The 21,576-nt window shown below is 34.7% G+C and overlaps 1 protein-coding gene and 1 pseudogene across 1 annotated transcript; both read left to right on the top strand.

The window, feature by feature from the left end:
• The first annotated feature begins 4,237 nt into the window (after positions 1-4,237).
• Positions 4,238-6,106, top strand: LOC139899117 (F-box/LRR-repeat protein 12-like; annotated as a pseudogene).
• A 4,922-nt stretch (positions 6,107-11,028) lies between these two features.
• On the top strand, positions 11,029-15,088 carry LOC139899116 (cytochrome b561 and DOMON domain-containing protein At3g07570-like). The gene is made up of 4 exons (XM_071881932.1): positions 11,029-11,370; positions 11,910-12,321; positions 13,962-14,248; positions 14,713-15,088. Exons 1-4 carry the CDS (start codon positions 11,173-11,175, stop codon positions 14,941-14,943), a joined length of 1,128 nt encoding a protein of 375 aa, XP_071738033.1. The 5' UTR covers positions 11,029-11,172; the 3' UTR covers positions 14,944-15,088.
• Positions 15,089-21,576: the final 6,488 nt, after the last annotated feature.

The raw sequence follows: 21,576 nt of genomic DNA, 5'->3' as shown, positions 1-21,576 counted from the left end.
AGAGCTAAGTGATCATGTGCCTTGCACATGACTACCTAAATAATCCATAACAATAGACTGAGGCATAAATTTCATATTTCGATAGTTACCCACTTGATTATCTACAATATCATCGTCTGGTTTTAATTTGTGCTCAAAATCCAAGATTTTTTTTTTTTTTTTTAAGAGCAAACTTTTATATTAAAAACCAAAACCTCGGAGATGTACAAAGAAAAGGCCCCAACAAGGGGACACCAAACGAAGCAGACTAGGTTGCAAAGACAGCAACCAAACCTAGCATACAACTTACAACTTACATGCACACAAAACACGAAGAAGAAAAAAGAAAAACCGAAGTTACACGTCAAAAAGCAAGCCGTTCGGATTCGAAATCGAAGTTAGCCATTCCATCTTGAAATCCTTAGCTCTCGAAGAAACTCACCCAAACGATTTTGCTTGAATCTCACTTAGTGCAATTGGAACATTCCACACTTTGTTTTGAAACACATGTTTGTTTCGGAGGCTGCAAATTATATAGAGCCCGGACCATACGATTGCTTGCCAATACTTTTTCCCAATACAAGACATCGAATTAGAAAGCTGGCCATCCAATAATCCTGCTACTGAAGTCGGAATAAGATGGCCAATTCCCCACCAATTGAAAATCCGGCACCATAAATCCTTAACCCGATTACATAATAATAGCGAGTAGATCACCGATTCCGACACCTCATTACATAAGGGGCATAGCACGGAGTCAAGATCAATGCCTCTTTTGTCAAGTTCGAGTCGTACCGGTAGCCTACCCTTTTTTACTCGCCAAATAAAAATTGAAATCTTTTTCGGGACGAAAGGATTAAAGAAAGTAACCCGCTGTTTAGAGAACTGGTTCAACATAAAGTCTTCAAGGGCAGTTGTAAGTTTCTTGACAATGAATAACCCGTTTGGGGCGAGGCTCTACTTCCAAGAATCACGCGAGTTGTTGCTAAGTGGTGTTGTTGCTAGAAGGCCTGTTAACGAAAGCAGTTCATCTGCAGTTCTACCCGTAGGAACTCGACACCAATTCCACATTAAATTTTGACCTGCATCTGACATTGTATCTCTTGCTTACTTTTGCGTCTTGCTCTATCTCTAAACGAAATAACCGCGGGAACGTATTGCATAATTTGTCGGTCCCAATCCAATGTTCTGTCCAGAAAAAAGTCGAATCTCCCTTGCCAATTGTCTTGATGAACGAGTGCTTCAAGGGGACTTGGAGAGCCTCACATGTCGAACTTGCACGAATAATTTTACACCAATTGCTTGTTGAGGAGTAGTGAGTGAGATCACTTCATATCAACAAACCACCGCAATGGCCATAGATACTTTTAATTACATTAACCCAAAGTGCGTTGGTTTCGGTTTTAAAGCGCCACCACCACTTCCCGAGCAAAGCAAGATTTTTACATTTTAAAGATCCGATATTTAAAACCCCCACCCAAAGGAATTAGAGAAATATTCCCATTTTACCCAATGAATTTTTGAACCCGAACCCGAACCGCCTCAAAAGAAGTTTCTTCTCACACTCTCAAGGATTTTTAAAACACTCGACGGAGCACGAAATAGCAAAAAATAGTACAATGGCAAACTATTGAGAACCGATTTAATTAGGACAAGTCTACCCCCAAAAGACAACGAACGCATTTCCACCCCGAAAGTCTCGCATTAAACTTCTCGATTACCGGATTCCAATCACTAACTTTTGTCATTTTTGCCCCAATAGGTAATCCGAGGTATGTGAATAGGAAATTACCAACTTGACATCCCATATATTGAGCTAAACTAATAATTTCCGAATCCTCAACCCCCACACCATAAAGACAACTTTTCCTAAAATTCACCTTCAAACCCGAGGAGAGTTCAAAACATTTCAGGAGATTCATTAAGTAAAGTGCATTCGTCCTACTCCAATCACCGAAGAATATGGTGTCATCCGCATATTGGAGATGCGAGATTAACACCTTATCCTTACCTATTTCGACCCCTCTGAATAGGTTTTTCTCTAAAGCAACTTTTGTTAAGATGTTCAAACCTTCGGCCGCTAGTATGAACAAGAAAGGTGATAAAGGATCGCCTTGTGTAACACCTCTTTCAAGGTTGAATTCATTAATCGGTGACCTGTTTACTAGGATCGAGATGGAAGCCGAGTTTAAGCAAGTTGAGATCCATTTTATCCATTTATCTCCAAACCCTATACTCCTCATTACTTTTACTATGAATTTCCAATTAAGGCTATCGAACGCTTTCTCGAAGTCTACCTTGAAAATTATAGCTTTTTTTGGGGATGTTTTCAAAAAATCAATTGCTTCATTAGCGATTAGTGCACCATCTAAGATAAAACGCCCCTTAAGAAATGCGCTTTGCTCCGAACCCACGAGAGAATGTATGACTTTCCGAAACCGGTTCGAAAGAATTTTTGAAATGATTTTGTAGTACCCTCCAATCAAACTAATGGGCCGAAAGTCAGTATGGCCCAACGGGTCCGGAATTTTGGGTATTAATGTAACAAAGGAGGCGTTGCAGCCCCTTGATATTTCACCTCATTCCCAGAAATAAGACAAAGCAGCAAGCAGGTCCCGTTTTATAAGATTCCAAATTTTTTTATAAAAGTGAAAATTAAAATCATCGGGTCCTGGTGCCTTTGAACTACCACATTCACTTAAAGCCTCGAGCACTTCCGATTCAGTGAACATTTCTTTTAAAGCAGCAGCCTGATTAGCTGATATTGAGGGGTATCGAATGTCCTCCATAGAGGGCATGTCATGGTCAGGTTCGATGAATTGCTTGCGAAAGTGTTCAAGGGCAGCAGTTTTGAAGATTGTTGTACTTAAATTAGCAGTGTGTTTCCATGGTAGTAGCTTCACTGTTAAATTGGCAGTAGTTTTTTTTTTCAATAAGCTTGTCAACTACTTTACATGGTCGGTCAACGAAATAAAAATTTGCATTCCAGCAAGTCTTAAAATGAATAAGAATTCTGACATTGTTTGTCTGGGTAAATTTCTCTTTAGTCTATTGGGTAACAATGTTGTACGGAGTTGATTCAGTAATCTGGTAGTGATTTTTAATTTATACGAGTATTTGTTTTCTTTAATTAATTTTTGAACTGTAATATTTACCGAGTAAATATTTTCTCATCTTTAAAAATATTATAAAAATGACACATAATTAGTTGACCAGTTTAACAAGGTAACTAGTCAAATTTTGTTTACATCAACACGCAATTTAAAAGTTTATGAGTTACAATGTTATTTTTGAAACATATAACTTACACTGAAACAAAATTGAAAATATATATGATTGATTTGTTTCCCTTTTAACTCTAATAAACCCTTGTTTTATTTCATTTTAAAGAACTTGACATTCTTTTGGAAAACTTTTGAAAGTGTTATATATCTCGCGACTTTATGACATTTGCGATGACGGAAATGAATAAGTGGATCACACTCTAATTTTTTGTAAATGCGTTTGAAGTTTGGTCTCGTATATTCAAATGGCAGAATTTAGGAATACCATCAATTTTGAGTTTGTATGAAATATTCAAAGGCAATGAATCAAGCTTGAACTTGACATCAAGAAGACTCATATGGCAAGCGGTTGATTGGACCAGTGACTACACATTTTGGACGAAATCAAACAACATTTCAGAAAGCAAAGTTCGAGTACCCTCAATCGTAAACGAGATTCAAGTTAAATCATTGTGGATATTGAATAGGTTAAAAAGGACCACTCGAGTGGCACAGATGGTTATCCCACCTAGGCTCATTCGATGTTGCAGTAATGGCAAGGTTTGGGGGTGGGGTAACTAGTTGCTCTATTAAACTCTCTATTATTCGAGCATGTAAACATTTGTAGTGTATCTTGGTTCATTATCATGAACATGCAGATTAAAACAAGTCGTACATAATTCTTATTCTATTACTCGTAATATATATGGTTGCTTCAAAAAAAAAAAAGAGTAATGCTATATACTCGTAAGTTATACAAATTATAATTTATAAAAGAAAACTTCACATAATATTTGAACCAAACCAAGTTATTTATGTTTATGTCTATTATATATCTCGTTCACATCATTTGGTACAAAATTGAAAGGACAGAAAGTTGAGGGGCTTAACTTGTACCATAATTAAAGTTGCTAAATAACGACTTTTAAATAATATACCAGCAACTAAGCCGATTAAAACCCTAACATCAGAAGGAGAGCCATTTCTAATTTCTAATTTCTAATTTCTAATTTCTAATTCAACAATTCAGCAATTCAGCTTCTTTGAAGATCAGTACTTGTAATGCGCAGAACCTTAATGTATAAAAATAGTTACTGAATCATTTCTAATTTATGTTTATTAGATAGTTTATCATATCGAGGTTCATGTTTTGGCTGCAATTATTGTGTGAGAAATGTTAAATTTACAGTTCGATCGGTTTTGTGAATTTAGTGTAAAACGGCAGTGTTTCACTTATCATATATACCCGTCTGGTTTAGATCGTTTAACTTAGTACTATATCTATAAAATTGTTCATGAATCTGCTAGATATATATAATTAGTTATCATAATTTGGCAATCACTACTTGTTATTGATGATTGATAGTTTTTTGATTTGAATCGCGTATTTTGAAGATCCAAATATGCTAAAGTAATTTGACTTTATCCGCATATATCACTGCCCTAAATTTCTATTTGTATGTTTATCAATACCTTTAGTTCAATATATTTATTGGAGATAAATATATTAATATTTACAGTCAACTGCTGTAACTCAAGCTGCAGAAAAAGTATGGCTTGAAATAGGCTAAAATGAAGTTTGTTACTTAATTTGATGGAAATCCCAGCTTAATTGTAGCGTGTCATGAAAGATGTGACACTTGGTGCATGTGTTCTATGTTTGTGTACTGTGCTTATAGTGGTAATTTGGGTCTATTGCTTGTATTTGTTTTGGGCAGATTGTTGCATGTGCCTTTTTTTGTAACTTGGTTTATTTCTTAATATACGAGTTCTTTTGTTTGCCAATATATGTATGGATGAAAAAAGATTGAATGATGCGTAAACGAATTCAATCCATTTTATATAATCTAATGTATTGTTGCATATTTTTCAACAGTTATTGATACGTAGAGGGCTAATGGAGGATCTACGTGCTCAAAGTCGGTACCCATGTATTACAAACCTTCCCGATCTTCCATTGGAATTGATTTTCAGAAAGTTAAAAGAACAAGAGGATCAAGAATCTTTTGGCCTAACCTGTCACAGTTTTCTTAAAGTTCAAAACTTATGCCAAATTAGCTTACATATTACAAATTACTGCTCTGAGGTGGATTCCTGTATGCTCGACAAATTGCTTAATCGTTTTTGCAATTTACAGGATCTGTCCTTGGCAGATTGCGGGAAAATGCCAGATTCTGATTTAATTAAATTACAAAAATATGGGTCTACATTGCAGTGTCTTTCTCTTGCTTTCTGTCTTCGAGTAACTGATACAGGAATTGTTTCAGTTGCTTCCTATTGTCCATTGCTTTCTGTTATCTGTCTTTCCAGATGTTCTATCACTGATAGTGGGCTCGAAATTTTAGCTATATCCTGTAAATTATTAATAGAGGTCAATCTTGAATCCTGCATAGACATAACTGATTGCGGGATTCAATATATATCTAAGAATTGTCGACAACTTCGGGCACTAAAAATAAGTTACTGCATTAAAGTTGGAGTTGTAGGCTTCAGAGGGTGTTCTTCTACTTTGGCTATCTTAGAAGTCAATTTGTGTGCATTCGATTCTATCGGTGTTGTTGAAATCTTAAATGGAGGTGGTCTTGAGTATCTAAATCTTTCGTCCTAGTTATAAACATACTATGGGAAAAGGACTGACAACTATTGGTTTAGGATATGGTGCAAATCTTAGAATCCGTGATTTACATGTGTGCAATGTTGTGGACGATGATGTGATAAGCATATCAAAAGGGTGTCCATTGTTGAGAGAGTGGGACCTATCGTTATGTAGAAACGTTGGTTTGCGTGGTTAGGAGTCGATTGGATTGTACAGTCAAAAGTTGCAGATAATACATGTGTACAATTGTTGGGGATTTTGTGATAGTGGGTTATATAGATGGGCAAAAAAACCGGATCCAGATCCGATCTGGTGACCCGATCCGGAACCGGACAGCAGCAAAACCGAACACAGCAAAAACCGGATCCGGATCCGAGATCCGATCCGGTACGACCCGGATCCAGATTTTCAAAAAAACCGGATTTTTTCCGGATAAAAATCGGATTTTATCCGATCCGGTTTGGATCCGGATCCGGATCCGATCCGGTTTTTCAAAAACTAGCCGTCTTTTTTTTTTTTTTTTTTTTTTTTTTGTGCAGTTTCAGCCTTTTTTTGAGTTTTTTTTTTTTTTTACCATTTTAACCTTTCAAAGTCCATTATAAATACATGGTAATGCTTTGGTTGAAAATGCACCAACAAACATTCTCATATTTATTTCTAAATCACTAAATATTCTCTAATCTCTAGTCTACTTATCCCATAATGGATAATTCACAAGCTTCCGTTTCCGGTTCCGCTTCCGTTGGAACATCTTCACAAGGCTACACTACGGCCGATATTGATTACAAAAAAGAAACAAAGCGAAAAGGGGACGTTTGGTCCAAATTCGAGTTGTGTGTAATGAAGGATGGTGCGGAAAAAGCTCGTTGTACACAATGTATGAAGTTCATGGCTCGTTTTAAAGAGGCATCAACAATGTTATCTGGTGTTTATTACCCAACTAGCGTACTAGTTTTAGAACAATTTTATATAATGACGGAAAAAATATGCGAATTTGCGAACTCAAATAATGTTATTTTTAGACAAGCGATTTTTCATATAAGAAAAAAACTAAAAAAATATTTTGGAGAGATACCGAAGGTATTTTTATGTGCGGTCGCACTTGACCCACGATTAAATTTTAATGGGGTTGAACGATTGATGACAACAATATATACCAACTTTGATTGTGTGCATGGTGTTTTTGATGCCGAACCCAACTACCTTTTGAACCAAGTACACGCTTTTAATGATGTTTTTGAGAATATGTTTGGTATTTATGCAACAAAATATGGTCGACAATCAAACCCAATTGTTGACCAACCCGGATCATCTTCTCGAAGGAGCCGAGACCTCAAAATAAGTCTTTTTAACTTGGTACGTGAAGACGCTTCCAAACGCGCACGAACATCGGCACCCACAAGCGAGTTGGGAAATTATAAGATGGCAAACTTTGCACTAAACATGAGTGAAGAACAATTTAACAACCTTGACATTTTAAAATGGTGGGAAACAAAACAAGACACATATCCAATATTAAGCATTATGGCTCGTGACTTATTTACCGTTCAAGCTTCAACCGTAGCTTCCGAATCGGCCTTTTCTTTGAGTGGTCGAATTATATCGGAAGGAAGGTTAAGACTTACCCCCCAAGCTGTGAAAGTATGTGTATGTTTGAAAGATTATTTGGATGGGGTAGATAGGATACAAGATCAAACTTCATTAGAAGGTCCGTTATATAACGACATTGAAGAATGTATAGAGTTTGAAGAAAATTTAGCGGGATTATCACCTACAACAACCGAAGAGAATTCCGACAATGAACTAAACGAAGTGGATGAAGGTGACTATGAACCGTTTGATATGGACCAAACCGAAATGAATGTATCGGGTTACCAACAAGCTTACCTTTCTCTAGTTGATGACCCCGCTTTTGAAGACTACGATCGAAGGCACCATCCTCAACGCGCTCAACAAGATAACACATTTGGGTCATTTGACGACTAAATTATAACGGGTGATGGCCATGCCGAAGCTCGATATACTTTAGTCTTAATACATTATTGGGTGATGGCCATGCCGAAGCTCGAAATGTATTAATTATAATTGTATTGTTCGAATAAAAGTGTTTTTATTTTTATTATTGTATCGTTCGAATAAAAGTGTTATTTATATAATTGTATTGTTCGAATATTGTTATTTATATTATCTATTGTGTTAAGCAGTTGAGCATTATAACTTTTCTTTATACCGATTATATTATTGTTGTCAAACGTTAAAAAAAATAGAACCGGTAAAAATATAATTCGCAAAATCGAATCCTAGTCCAAGAAAAATCCGAAAAAATCCGATCGAGATCCGAAAAAGAACCGGTTCCGGAAAAAAATCCGAAAAAAATCCGACGCCGAGAACCGGAACCGGATCCGGAACCGGTTCCGAAAAATCCGGACAAAAAAATCCGGTTTTTTTTTTTGTCCGAATCCGGTTTTTTATCCGGTTTGTGCATCTATAGTGGGTTACTATGTTTAGGTAATGGATGCAAACGCCTGTTATTTACATGGGAAGGTGCAACAAAATCACTTCAGATGGTCTTCATGCCTTTAAATTACAAAGACAAGATGTGAAGATTGAAAACGATGCGGGTACCACTTTTCCTAGTTGGAGATTTACTTGGCCGTTTGCAAAACATTTCGGCTTTTAATCTTCGAAGAACTACAATTAGCTGCCTTTAGGAACAAAAGAGAAGAAATATTAGCACAATTTGTATGTTTATGTGTTTATTTAAAATTTGAACAGTTGTTGTTTGGTTTATGAAGTCGTCAGAGTCGTGTAAGGATGTTTTAGATTCACAAGTTTCTGACCTGCGTACGATGTTTTAATTTTCCGTATACAACTGAGTCCCTAGAGGTTCACTCTTTGACACTAGTTTGGCAGGGTGGTTGTTATTAATTAGTAGTGACCACTGACCAGGAAGGAATAAATTATTAACAAACTATCGTCATTAATCTTCATCCTTATTTATTAGAACTATTCTATCAAAATGATAAAAGGTTTTTGAGTTCATGGTATAAAGTTGTATTTAAGACCAAAGGGCTTACATCCTAGTAGTATTTGAGGAGTCTTTCTAACAAAGAGGTTGAGGGTTCAAGCCCCGATAGAGACATATGGGTGATCTAATATGTATTGTATTGGATGTGTGAGTTGTCGCTAAATGACATCGATCAATAACCGATACAATAGTAAACCCTAATATTTAGTATACCTTTAGGCTTTTTAGCCCACTAAAATATTATGGTTAAAATTATAGCTTGAGATTAAATATTCAGAGTAATAAAGTGACATTATTAAGATAGGTAACAGGTAAAGGTAATTTAACAGTGATTAGCAATTACTTCACGTTAAATACTCCGTATTAGTTACCAACTTCAAATAAAGTAATATATGTAGATTAGACTAGCGGTTTCAAGATTCCAAATCCATGAATCAGGAAAATAAAGTTGAACACCTTCAAGTTCGAGTAAAGGGAACCAAGAGAAGCTTCATTTTGGCTACCCAAACTTTGCCGTTGCTAGTGCCACATCCAATTATCTATATGTTATATACATAGTGAGTAAAAGGAGTAGAGCTATCATTTTTTTAAATGACAAAATTTCTTGCTGGTCGTTTGACTTCGTACCAAACGTCTTATGTGACCTTAAAAGTTAACTATTGTTAGCACCGAGGTCATCTGTGAGATATCGTGATAGTTCGAGATCAACCAAGTAAAAAAAATTTGTTTAAGGCCACCTAAAATGTTTGGTACAAAGTTAAAGGACCAACGGAGAAATTTTGTCTATAAATTGATATATCCACCACAAGTCCACAACTTCATATTAAATACTTGTAAGTACAAATAGTTAATGTACAGTTATAGTGGATTTATTAATTTTGATGATGAAAATATCAATTAGCATAAAAAAAAACACTAAAGATTATTTTATCTTATTTTTTTATTATTATTATTTTGAATTATGAATTTGAGATGTACGGACTACTAGTCAAAAGGTTTATTTTATTTTTTTAACATATGCGAGTAGTACGTATAAGTTTAACCTTCATATAAAATAAAAATTTGAGGCATACGGCAGAACAATTATATTCTTATGTGTGACAGTTTAGTGACTTGATCAATCGGTTGCCGTCGAGAGATTGGTCAAATGAGGTTAACAACAATGCATAAAAAAATGAGTAATTAATTTGATATATATGTCCACTATTTTTTAATTCATGTACACTTTTGTCTCATAAACATGCATTTATGCCCCTAGAGAGTTAAAATTATATTATTATTATATATATAATTAAGGGTAAAATAGGTAATTAGGTGTACATGGATTAAAAAGTGATGTGTTAGAATCACCTCTCATATATGTATAGCCGTCCTGCTCCCTACTACATATGTATAATCAATGTTGAAAAAGACGCGATGCGGGGTCGAAACCTTAAAACGTCGAGACAACGGTTTAGACGGACGTTTATTGACGTTGAATTTTATATATACATTATATATACATGTATATAAAACTAAAAAACCTTCGTTGACTAGTTTTTACCTATAATCTCTATTATCGTTAATAGAATACAAAAAAGTAACACTAAACTACTAGATGTTGAACGATTTGACCAACTTTTGACCGATTTTAACCAAAATTTTTTTTTTTTACTTTTGATCAGCGTTGACCTGACTTTTCCCACAGTTGATCCGACATTCAACCGTTGACTGACTTATTAGAAGACGGAACGAGTTCGAGACGAGCTAGTCACCAAAACGTAGCAACATATTTCGTTTACAATCAATGTGTATAATTGGTGTATATAGACATGTTACAAATTTATTATCGTTAAATAGATGTTTTCATGAGCTCTAATAGTTATCATGCTAATCACACTCTAAACAAAAGTTACATAGATTACTAATTTACGTTATTTCAACTCAGATTCAAGTAAATTTACGCGTCAACATCTTTTTTATATGAGTTGTTACATACATGACATAAGATATTAACAATACCCTGAATATATATGATTTATTTATCTTATATTATTTATCCCATTAATGTTTTAAAAAGTAGTATTTGATAATAATGTAGGGTTATATATGTACAATTACATAAAACAAATAACTAAACCAAGTCAATCCCACCAATTCCCTATCATTTATCACTAAAAAAAATACATGTCTATAAACATGTTCTTTCATTCATCACCCACCCACTACTTGCCCTTCATCTTCATCGTCATCAATCATAATCATCATCATATTATAACCTTTAGAGATAAATAGATACACTGTGATATCAAAAGCATATACCCAAGATGAAATTACTCACAAATTTTCCATTTTTGTTGATATTAGCATGTAATTTAATTCTTTCATCGCATATCATCCATGCACAAACACAAGATTCATGTAGTTCCAACATAAGTCGTGCAAGTCTTAATGGCCCTATCTCTTTTGATACTTCTTCTCTCAATTGTTACCCTGTTTGGCCCTCTGAAAACTTCATCCTTAGAGTAAGTTTCTTCATCCAACAATTACTTGTATGTATCTTTGTTTTTCAAGTGGTTCTTGATATGCTTTGTATAACAGTATTTTTCAAAATCCCAAGTACAAAATCATATTTTCGATTTGGTTAATGATCTATTTATTACTAAGTTTACATCGATAGATAAACAGCATAAAGTTTATTTCTAAATCTTTTAGAAGTTGTGATCATTATTTTGGTTGCCTTTTTATCTTCATGAAAGGCAATCTTTTTGGTTGTTTTTAGCTTGCAAAAATAAAAAAGAATCCCAGATATGTGTTAAGTTGTATCTCCATAATCACTAAAGCAGGAAAAAAAAAAAATCAGGTATTGGATCGAATTTAAAAATTATATAATTACCAAAATATTAAATATTTAGAATTGTTGTAAAGGCCTAATTATAGATTATGTTTGGTTAATGGGTTGGTATGAAATAGACTTGTTCATTACATATCACTTAATAAAAATGAGTATATGATTTGTTTGGACGGTTGTACCTAATAATGAAAGTTACATCTTTTGTATCAGTATTCACAACAAGGTCCAAATTTATGGAACTTTGTATTATCAGCACCAAACACAAACTCCTACACAGCAATGGGATTCTCGTCCGATGGCCAAATGGTGGGGTCCAGCGCCATCGTTGGTTGGGTCGGTAGTGATGGTGTATCCAACATGAAAAAATATTATCTTGGTGGTCAAACTCCGAGTCAAGTCTTGCCTGATCAAGGATCCCTACAAGTTCTAGGAAACACGTCAGCACCATTAATGTCATCCGACACTTCTCGAATCTACATGGCATTTCAATTGGTCACACATCAACCAAGTGGACGACTTATATTTTCGGTCGGGGATAGTAGTAATCCTCCTCCGAGCGCACCAAGTTATCGGCTAACTCAACATAGGACCGAAACTGCCATTAGACTGAATTATGCATCAGGTAAAAACCTCTAGCTCTAAAATTGAGGTTAGTTATTGAAAGTATTATGGAAAGTTTTTTTTTTTTATAAAAAATTGGGAGTATATTTTTGGTCAACTACAGAGTCTTTCAACGTGTGGAGATTGATTTTGTCAAATTGGTTCATGTTACTTGATCAACATGATGGGGGTATTTTATATGTTTTGACTAACCATTAAATATTAAATATTGCTTTTGAAGTATATGTTAAGTTAGATGTCTCAAATATGTTTGTCAACAAAAGAAGAACATTATGATCTCAAAAATAGTACTCGTATGAAATTTCTATTTGGTTTTTATCAAATCAAAAGACTTTTAAAAGTCTATGAAAGTTAGTTACATTGTTCCTTTCTATACCAATAGACTTAGACTATTATATTTATATATATTGTAATTTATTAATTTTATATATATTTAAAATATATATATCCTTAGATGTCCATATCTCTACAATATGATAGAGAAGATTATATTATATTAAGAGAATAATAATAATAATTTTTTTTTATGTTACTCCATATATATTTTTACACATATACCATCGATTTTTTTATTGTTTTATTTAATAAAATATATCAACTATATATTCAAGTGAATACCGACTTTTAATTATGACAAAAAATAATAATCATGTAGATTTCAATTTTTCATCTATTATAGTTCGTTGAGTTGTTGGAAGTTCCTTAGAAATTTGCCCTTTGACTTTGACTTATAAACGTGATAATTGTAAAGTGGGCCCAGTGCCAACTTCTTGATAACTTCTAGTGGGCCAAGGAGACTCAGACGATGACTTCACTTTTGAAAACCCAAAAGCAATTAAAAGCCCAATGGAGTGTTCTTGTAAATTCATTGTATCAATACTAATACTTTTTTTTTTTCGTTGAAAAAATCGAAACTCATATAGAAACAGAAACGAGGTCGTTTTTTAAAGGAAAATGCCCTCCACAAATAATACAAAAAGACGGGGAAATGAGAAAGCTCGCACCTAGAAAGCAACTATCTAAACGAAACTATCTATAAACGAGTCTCCCTACAACCCGAAAAACCATAAAGACAAACTAATAAAATAAAACCGAATACAACACGTAAAAGGGAATCACATCAAACTAACAAACAAGACGAACCCGACTACTCAACCTCGAGGTCCCGCTATTTTCAATTTACCGTTAACCATCTCTTTTAAGGAATCTTTCCGGACCGATTCTTTATGTTGTACGATAACACACTGGTGGATCCGTCACCTGGTGCGCTCTCGTTGGACAAACCTTTCATCATTTCATCGAAAGCCGCAAAAGCCTCCACAGACATATTACCTCTCCAGAATGACGATGAACCGCCTTCTTTACCGTCATGAGGCCCCATAAACAAGTCTTGAATTGTGTTCCTGTAATCCAAATCATCAACATTATCTTTAAGCTTTAAAGTGCCCGAAGTGGAAGCCTCGTTCATCTTTTTTCTAGATCTCGGATTAACTTCAGCAAACGAACTTTTAGAAACAACTAAACGAACCATGATGTACAAAAACCTTCACATATACAAGTTAGCATGAGATAATAATGTCATTGCTAAACTTGTTTAGAATATGTTTTTAATGAACTTTGTTTGCAATTACTCTGTAACAGGTCAAGCTAATAAGCTTAAGGCACCTCACTCGAATTTAAAAAGAGCTCATGGAATCTTGAACATCATAGGATGGGGCGTTCTTATACCTATTGGCGTAATGGTGGCTCGTTATTTGAAGCATTTGGATTCGTTATGGTTTAACCTGCATATTGGGATTCAATCGTTAGGATTTATTCTTGGATTATCAGGCGTGATTGCAGGATTCGTTCTTGATAATCGTCTTGCCGTGAATGTCCGAAAGCACAAAGGACTTGGCATAACCATTCTTGTGTATGGTTGCCTTCAGGTATGAACCTACATTGTTTCTTCATACGTAGGCTATCATGCAAAGCCAAATAATGGGAAATTATAACAATAGCCAGCTGTAAATGTTATCGTTAAAAAACTATTTCTTGCATTGACTCTCGTAATAACATTTTAATGGCATACCTTTTGGTAGTGGCGGAACATAGGGTAACCCAAAGGGGTACCCGCCCCACCTGAATTTGGGGGAAAAAATGTACACAAATTTTTTTTTTTTTACAAAAAAATAAGGTTTTTTAGTGTTAACCCCCTGTCATCAGCTTTGCACCACCTGTGATCGGGTTCAAGTTTCGCCGCTGCCTTATGTTTGTTTTTATTAAAACTCTTTTAAATTTCCTTTTAACGATTTGTTAAAAGTTCACTTTACTTCAACTTTTATTCCTTGATCTTCTTATAATACACAATGACTATATGAAAAGACTTATGGCGTCATTGTTTTGGTTACAGCTTGTAGCTTTATTGGCTCGTCCTTCTCTAGATTCGAAAACGAGAAAATATTGGAACTGGTATCACTACACCATAGGACGAGTTATGATATTGACCGTGATCGTGAATATTTTCTACGGTATTCATATAGCTAAAGCAGGAAGCTCATGGAATGCAAGTTATGGGGTCATTCTTGGAATATTTATCATGACTGTTCTGTTTTTAGAAGTTAGGATGTTTAAGAAAAGATAGACCTTTCCATCTTTTTTTTTTTTTTTATTTGTACTTGGATTGTATGTATTATAGCCATTGTTTTTCAGTATGCTTTTATGTTACTTCTCATATCTCATATTATTATTATTTGAGAACTACACTCTTCGATTAATTATTTTGCGGTGATACAAACTTCTGTGTTATTTCATTTTACTTTCAATATTTACTAAAGTCGCAATTGCGTTATTTATTATAAGCCGAATGTCTTTGTTACATCTACAGGTTAGATGTTAATATTAATTGTTGGTAATGAACTGTGACGGTATGGTTCTTGTTTTATTGATTAGAATTTATTTATGAAGAACTAAAGAAGCTAGGATACTTTCATTATTGATTTGTAATTCAGTTTTTTCATTGTTTTTGAACTGGTGTTTGATTCTGCTCTATAAACATGCCTCTAATTACATGTCATTTGACATATTGGAGTTATTCAATTATCAAAGGTAAATCTTTATCCATAAACATGCCTCTAATCACAAGTCATTTGAAGACTATGCAGGTTTGGTCTATTGTGTTCCATCTTTTTTGCTTAGATTTCTCCCCGGTGATGAGTGTTAGCGGATATGTTTATGGTAGTTACATTAACCCATTATGATGTTAGATAATATTGTGTTAGCCCATTGATATGTATAGTTTAGGGTTTGGCCCAAATATGTATTTCTATTTATTCTTGTAATGTACATATTGGAAGTTTGATACTGGTCTGCCTTTCTTAGCGCGAGAGGTTAGAAGTTCGACTCACGTGGAGTGCAGCATTGCACACAAGGTTGCCCTTTAACCCTTGGAATTCACTCAAGGGTGTCTTCCGCACATCGCGTTGCGGGGGCAGTGGAGGCGGTGGGTTTTGCCGTCCATGCCCTCGGGTTAGGTCAGGTTTCCTTCTGGGCAGCAGTTGAGGGCGGGTTATGCAACTGTGTGAGATGAACGCGTGGGTGGTTTAGTCCCCCCTTCTGCTGTTCTAAAAAAAGGATGCATGTTCTCTATCAATCATTAGGAAATTTAGTACATCTAATAACATTGATTTTATTTGATTTTTTAGACATTTCAAGACTTTTCTCTTATTAGATTTTAAGGGGAATGTGGGTCTGAGCCAACCCACTCGGTTCAAAAAATACGATCGGTTTAGAATGAAACTTGTTTGGACCCAACCCAACTAAATTTTAAGGTAACAAGATTTTCAAATAGAGTTATAGGGTTGTTTACTTTTTTTTTTTAATTAAATTTGCCTTGCTTTCATTTGTCTCTTAGTGAGAACAGATGTTTGATTCCATGTTTCCTAGACACATACCAAATTTTAGATTAAATGATGGAGTAAGTGATAAAAAACGACAATTTTACTTATTAATTTAACAGCTATACAGAACAGATTATTAAGTTGAGAGTAAACATGTCTATCTTGCTTTGCATATGGTAAATGGTCAAAGAGACCTTTATGCAATTTAGGAGTTGTATGGGGTTTAAAACATAAAGAAATGGAAGGAGGAGGGTTTGAGGGTAAACTCACAAACCATCGAACCCTGGAACCTAATTCGTGTGTATGTTTTTTTTTTATGTCACCATATGCAACTCCCAAACCAGTCCCACAAACTTAATTATTCTTGAACCATTTGAAGCGACTTTAGAACCATTTGAATCATCTAGATTTAAGGTATGTAATATGTTTATACGTGTTAGAGATAAAACATCTCTTGAGTTTACTATGAATTTACAATTAAAAAAATGCGTAGAAATGCTTTTTCTTTTGATTTGGAGATTGTACATGTTACTATGCTCAGCTTATTATATATTATTTGAGATAATTTATGTCTTTCGGAGCGTTTATACAAAATGATTTTGAAATAGGTTATTGTTAGAATTTTGAATCATTTATTTAACAATCATCATGTTTAATGGCCTTTTCTATTTAGAGAAGATGTTAACATGAGCTGTATAATAGAAAATGGTTTGGAATTGATGTTTTGAACCATATGGCTTATTATAGGAACCTCTGTGTGGACACTAATGAAGATCTGCAGCTGCAATGAACTAACAGAATATTATAAGGAACATGATCATTCGGGGTCGTTGAGCACTAGGAGACGAGACACCGAACTTAGTGTCTAATTTAATTTCAGTGTCTTCCAAGACACTGAAATTTAACACTGATGGTAAAAGTGAGGAAATGATTCAACGTCTAATTCATATTTTATAATTTATTTTTGGCTTCCGAAAAAATTTACCAACGTCGACTAGGTAAGGTCGTTGAAAGGCAACTGTTATGTATAACGTTGGTTTAACGTCGAGCCGAAGTCAACGACTTTGAGAAACTCGGCGTTGGATATGAAAACGGTGAAAATTGTACACGACTCCGAGTGCTTTAGAATAATATAATAACAGGACTATGAATAATTTTGGGTTGTATAAAACTCATTCGCATGTACAGTATATGTTAGATTGTTGCTTTCTCTTAAAGACGTGATATGTACACAACCAATATACTTAACATAACAAAAAAATGTTGTATACATATCATCACCCTTAAAAAATATGGAGTAGTTTGGTATGTTACCATTATTATAATTAAAAAAATATAATTACAAATTAAAAAGTATAGATATCTTTATTTTTTCACAATAAATATGTAAAAAATCGCCTCCGTTAATATATATATATATATATATATATATATATATATATATATATATATATATATATCGACTCCAAGCAAAGTAAATGAGGTTATTAATTATAGTGAGTATATATATATATATATATATATATATATATATATATATATATATATATATATATATATATATATATATATATATATATATATATCGACTCCAAGCAAAGTAAATGAGGTTATTAATTATAGTGAGTAAATTATGATCCCTTAAAGTTGTGATTATTCTATAGTTTAGTAGTTTATAATTAAGTTATATATCTATAAGTATCTATATGTAAAAGTTGAGTACTTAATATAATTATGATTAGTTAACATCATATTAAATGCTACTACAAATATTAAAAAGGTAAAAAAATAGTAGTATAAAGGTAATAAAAAAAGGTCGTAAATTTAGTTTATTACATTTAAATCTTAAGTAAGTAAATGAACAATATTTATATTTTCTAAAGGTTTAATTGGCCTTTTCAATATTCATCAAAGCATACGTTTTAGAAGTAAATAGCGAGTCCCTATGATATCTTTTATAAATATGAATTACGATTATGATTTACTCTACTATAAATTTATAGCAATTTTGATAAGTAAATATTATAATAAACTATGTCGGGGTTATTATCCCTGCATTGGCATAGTCGAAGCTAGAGATGATAGCAACGGGTTGTTTAGTACCCCTCGGGTGATCCCAATCGATGTTCAAAAAAAATAAATAAATAAATAAACTATGGTAAAAAATTAAAAAATAATAGTAAATTAATATTAATGTATAATGATTAACCATGCTTTTATTATAAGTAATTGAAAGTATTTATGATTACCGTACCTCTAAAATTGAGTTTTATAAAGTATTTAGGATTTTTTAATGACACATGGTAATGATAAAGATAAAATAGTATAAAAAGTATAAAAAGAAAAACAATAAAAAAAGAAAAAAAGAAAAAAAATCTTAACTTTTTTTTTTTTTTTTTTGGCAAAAAAACGATAACATTAATAACGGATCCGAAGATCAACTCATACAATCAATACAATAGAGTCCAAACAACGAGCTTTAGCTAAGACTAGACAAACTTAACAAACGGCTCACCAACTAGATGAGAAATCGCGTTTTACAAGAAAACTATTTCAACTAAAGCTATAACATAGGAAACTAAAATACCGATTATACTACACACTAAATAAATAAACAAAAACCACCGATCGGGAGAACTCCGACCGATACCATTACAAAACAAATGAAAAAAGAACCGCCATTGACCCACCAAAGAAGCCATCCGAACAACCACCGGATAATAGAAACTGACACCTTCAAGGTTACTCCAAGACTAAAGCCCATAAGCGAGAGAACGTCGCAAATGACAACACACTCCGAGCAAAAACCTGAAAGAACACCCAAACAGTAACTCCGGTGAAAAAGCCGACGATCGAAAAAAAGAACCGGCCACCACCAATCTACTCTACCACCAAAATATAGAGCACTAAGCCTCAAAAACCAGCTAATAACCTGCTGCAACAACCAGAACACCTAAAAGGTGTTCGCCGCTTGATTAAAGACATGAAATAGGCCTCAAATAGAAACTCAGGCGAGACCTAACAAAATCCGGCGAAAAAAGCAAACCACCCTGAAGCTTGAGAGACACCCAGATCCACAGAGAAATAACACCATACGCCGGAGATAATCGAGAGAACGTCGATCACACAGATTCCGGCCCAAAGAAATCTTCCAGAGAGATCTAGAGACTCGAAACAGCCGGAATGGAAGCCAGAAAGGGACGACCAACAGGAAAAACACACTCCACCGCAGATCTGCCCAAATCGGCCCCAACCCAACCCATAACCGAAATCTGACAAAAGGAGAAGTAGAGATCCAGTATTGGAGTTCGTCGCCTACAATCCCACTCAGAAAGACAACTGGCAGTGAAAGGAAAAGAGCCACATGAGCTGAACCTCCCCAAAACCCCGACCGACGGCGAGAATCCGACAGTCAACCCCACATCAAGAACCGAAACCCAGATCTCGAGGGAAACCCAAACAAGATCGTCGCCTGGAGAGCGGCCTAGTGGCCGGAGAATCCAATCAGGCTAAAGCCGTCGCCGGAAAGGGAATGAGCGGTGGATCTTTATTTGAACAGAAAGTAAGTAAAACTGGACCACCGACGAGATGTCGGTGGTCGGTGAGGAGTACGTCACGAAGTTACAAACCTGCAAACGGAGGGAACAGAAGGAAACGAAGGTGGCAGCTGAAGAAACTAGAGAGGAAACTCAAATCGAGTAGTGAAAGGACCCGTTCATATCGATTATAAATGTAACAACCCAAACCAATAACCAATTGATTTCGCGAAACAAAATTTTTTTTTTTTACAGAAGAGTGCGCCACGCGCACCACCATAGGGTGCGCGGCGCGCACAGGCTCCAATTCAGTTCTGTCCGAATTTGCAAATTTTCAAATAAAGATCTCCCACTTCCCGACATAATTAGACGAAACGCTTTTCACAACATATTCTAATATGGAAAAGTCATACGATTCAAACATAAAATGAGTTTTACAAAACGGGGCCCACATCGGCCGTTTTACGAGTTTCATACAAAAGTTCGAGTTTCGACCACACTAGTTTAAATTCCAAACGACACTATGAGCATGGTGTTTGGGGTTAAACTACCCAAATCTCGGTCAAACTTCAAAAGCTATCACATCCCAAAAGCGTCCCCTAAACAACAAGCGGGATCTCTAATCCAATCGAAGGCCCATACCATTGTCAACGCTGGAGCCTATAAAAAGATAAACAACGAGAGGGTAAGCAAAGCTTAGTGAATACAATACTTATACCCATATATATATATAACATACCTACTTGCAATCACTTACACATATACCGCATACACGCTAGCAATACAATTAGCATACCATCTCAAGTACAAAGCTAATAATCTCCAACAAACCGCTACTAGCGTAATCAATAACATATAATCGACATAATATAATATGCTACAAAATAAAATACACAACCATGGTTAACCATTCTCGCATCATGGTGCTACCGGCTCTTTGGTTCACACCATACGCATTTGTTACGATGCTACCAGCTCTTTGGTTCACATCACAACTCGAGTCATACTCACGCTAGAGTGCTACCGGCTCTTTGGTTCACACTCTAACAACGCTAAGGTGCTACCGGCTCTTTGGTTCACACCCTAACAAATCGTGCTATAGCGCTACCGGCTCTTTGGTTCACATATAACACACGTACTATGACGCTACCGGCTCTTTGGTTCACATCATAGCACGCTCGCACATACTATGGCACTACCGGCTCTTTAGTTCATACCATAGCATACAAATAAATACATTACATACATATGCATATAATCATTCCACTCACCTTTAACGATTTGGTGACGATTTTATACTTCCTCAAGCTTCAAAGCAAAGTACCTAATATAATAAGTACTTCAATCAACCCACATAACTAGTTGGACTAAATACCAACAATTTCACTTATGTTCATTTAATGACTTAAATGCATTAAATGCCCCATTTTCACCAAAACCGCCCTTTAAGGGTCAAGACCATCATTAATCACTTAAAAGCTAGTGATTAAGGTCCAACAACACTAACCATTACACAATTAGGGTATTTCATACCCATATTTCCCAATTAGGTCAATCATTAGCCCTTTGACTAATTTAAAGTCAACACACCCATTTCGGGTTATCTACTAACCCATCTAACACCCATTTATTAAATTAACTAGGTGTGCTAGTGATTAACTAACCAATTAGAACTCATAAACATCAATTAACATTTTGAAACCCTAGGTTAGTCACCATTGAGTCTTTATGACTCCATCTTACCCAAGAATACCCAAAATCACCAAATATGAGTTTTATGTTCTTCATTTACCCAAATCCTAACCCTTACACAAAATCAAAGTAAGAAAATTAAAGTTAGAA

Source organism: Rutidosis leptorrhynchoides, chromosome 3 (genome assembly GCF_046630445.1).
Source record: "Rutidosis leptorrhynchoides isolate AG116_Rl617_1_P2 chromosome 3, CSIRO_AGI_Rlap_v1, whole genome shotgun sequence".
Classification (NCBI taxonomy): Eukaryota; Viridiplantae; Streptophyta; class Magnoliopsida; order Asterales; family Asteraceae; genus Rutidosis; species Rutidosis leptorrhynchoides.
The sequence above is the reverse complement of the archived record's forward strand: the minus strand, read 5'-3'. Positions and strand labels throughout refer to the sequence as shown.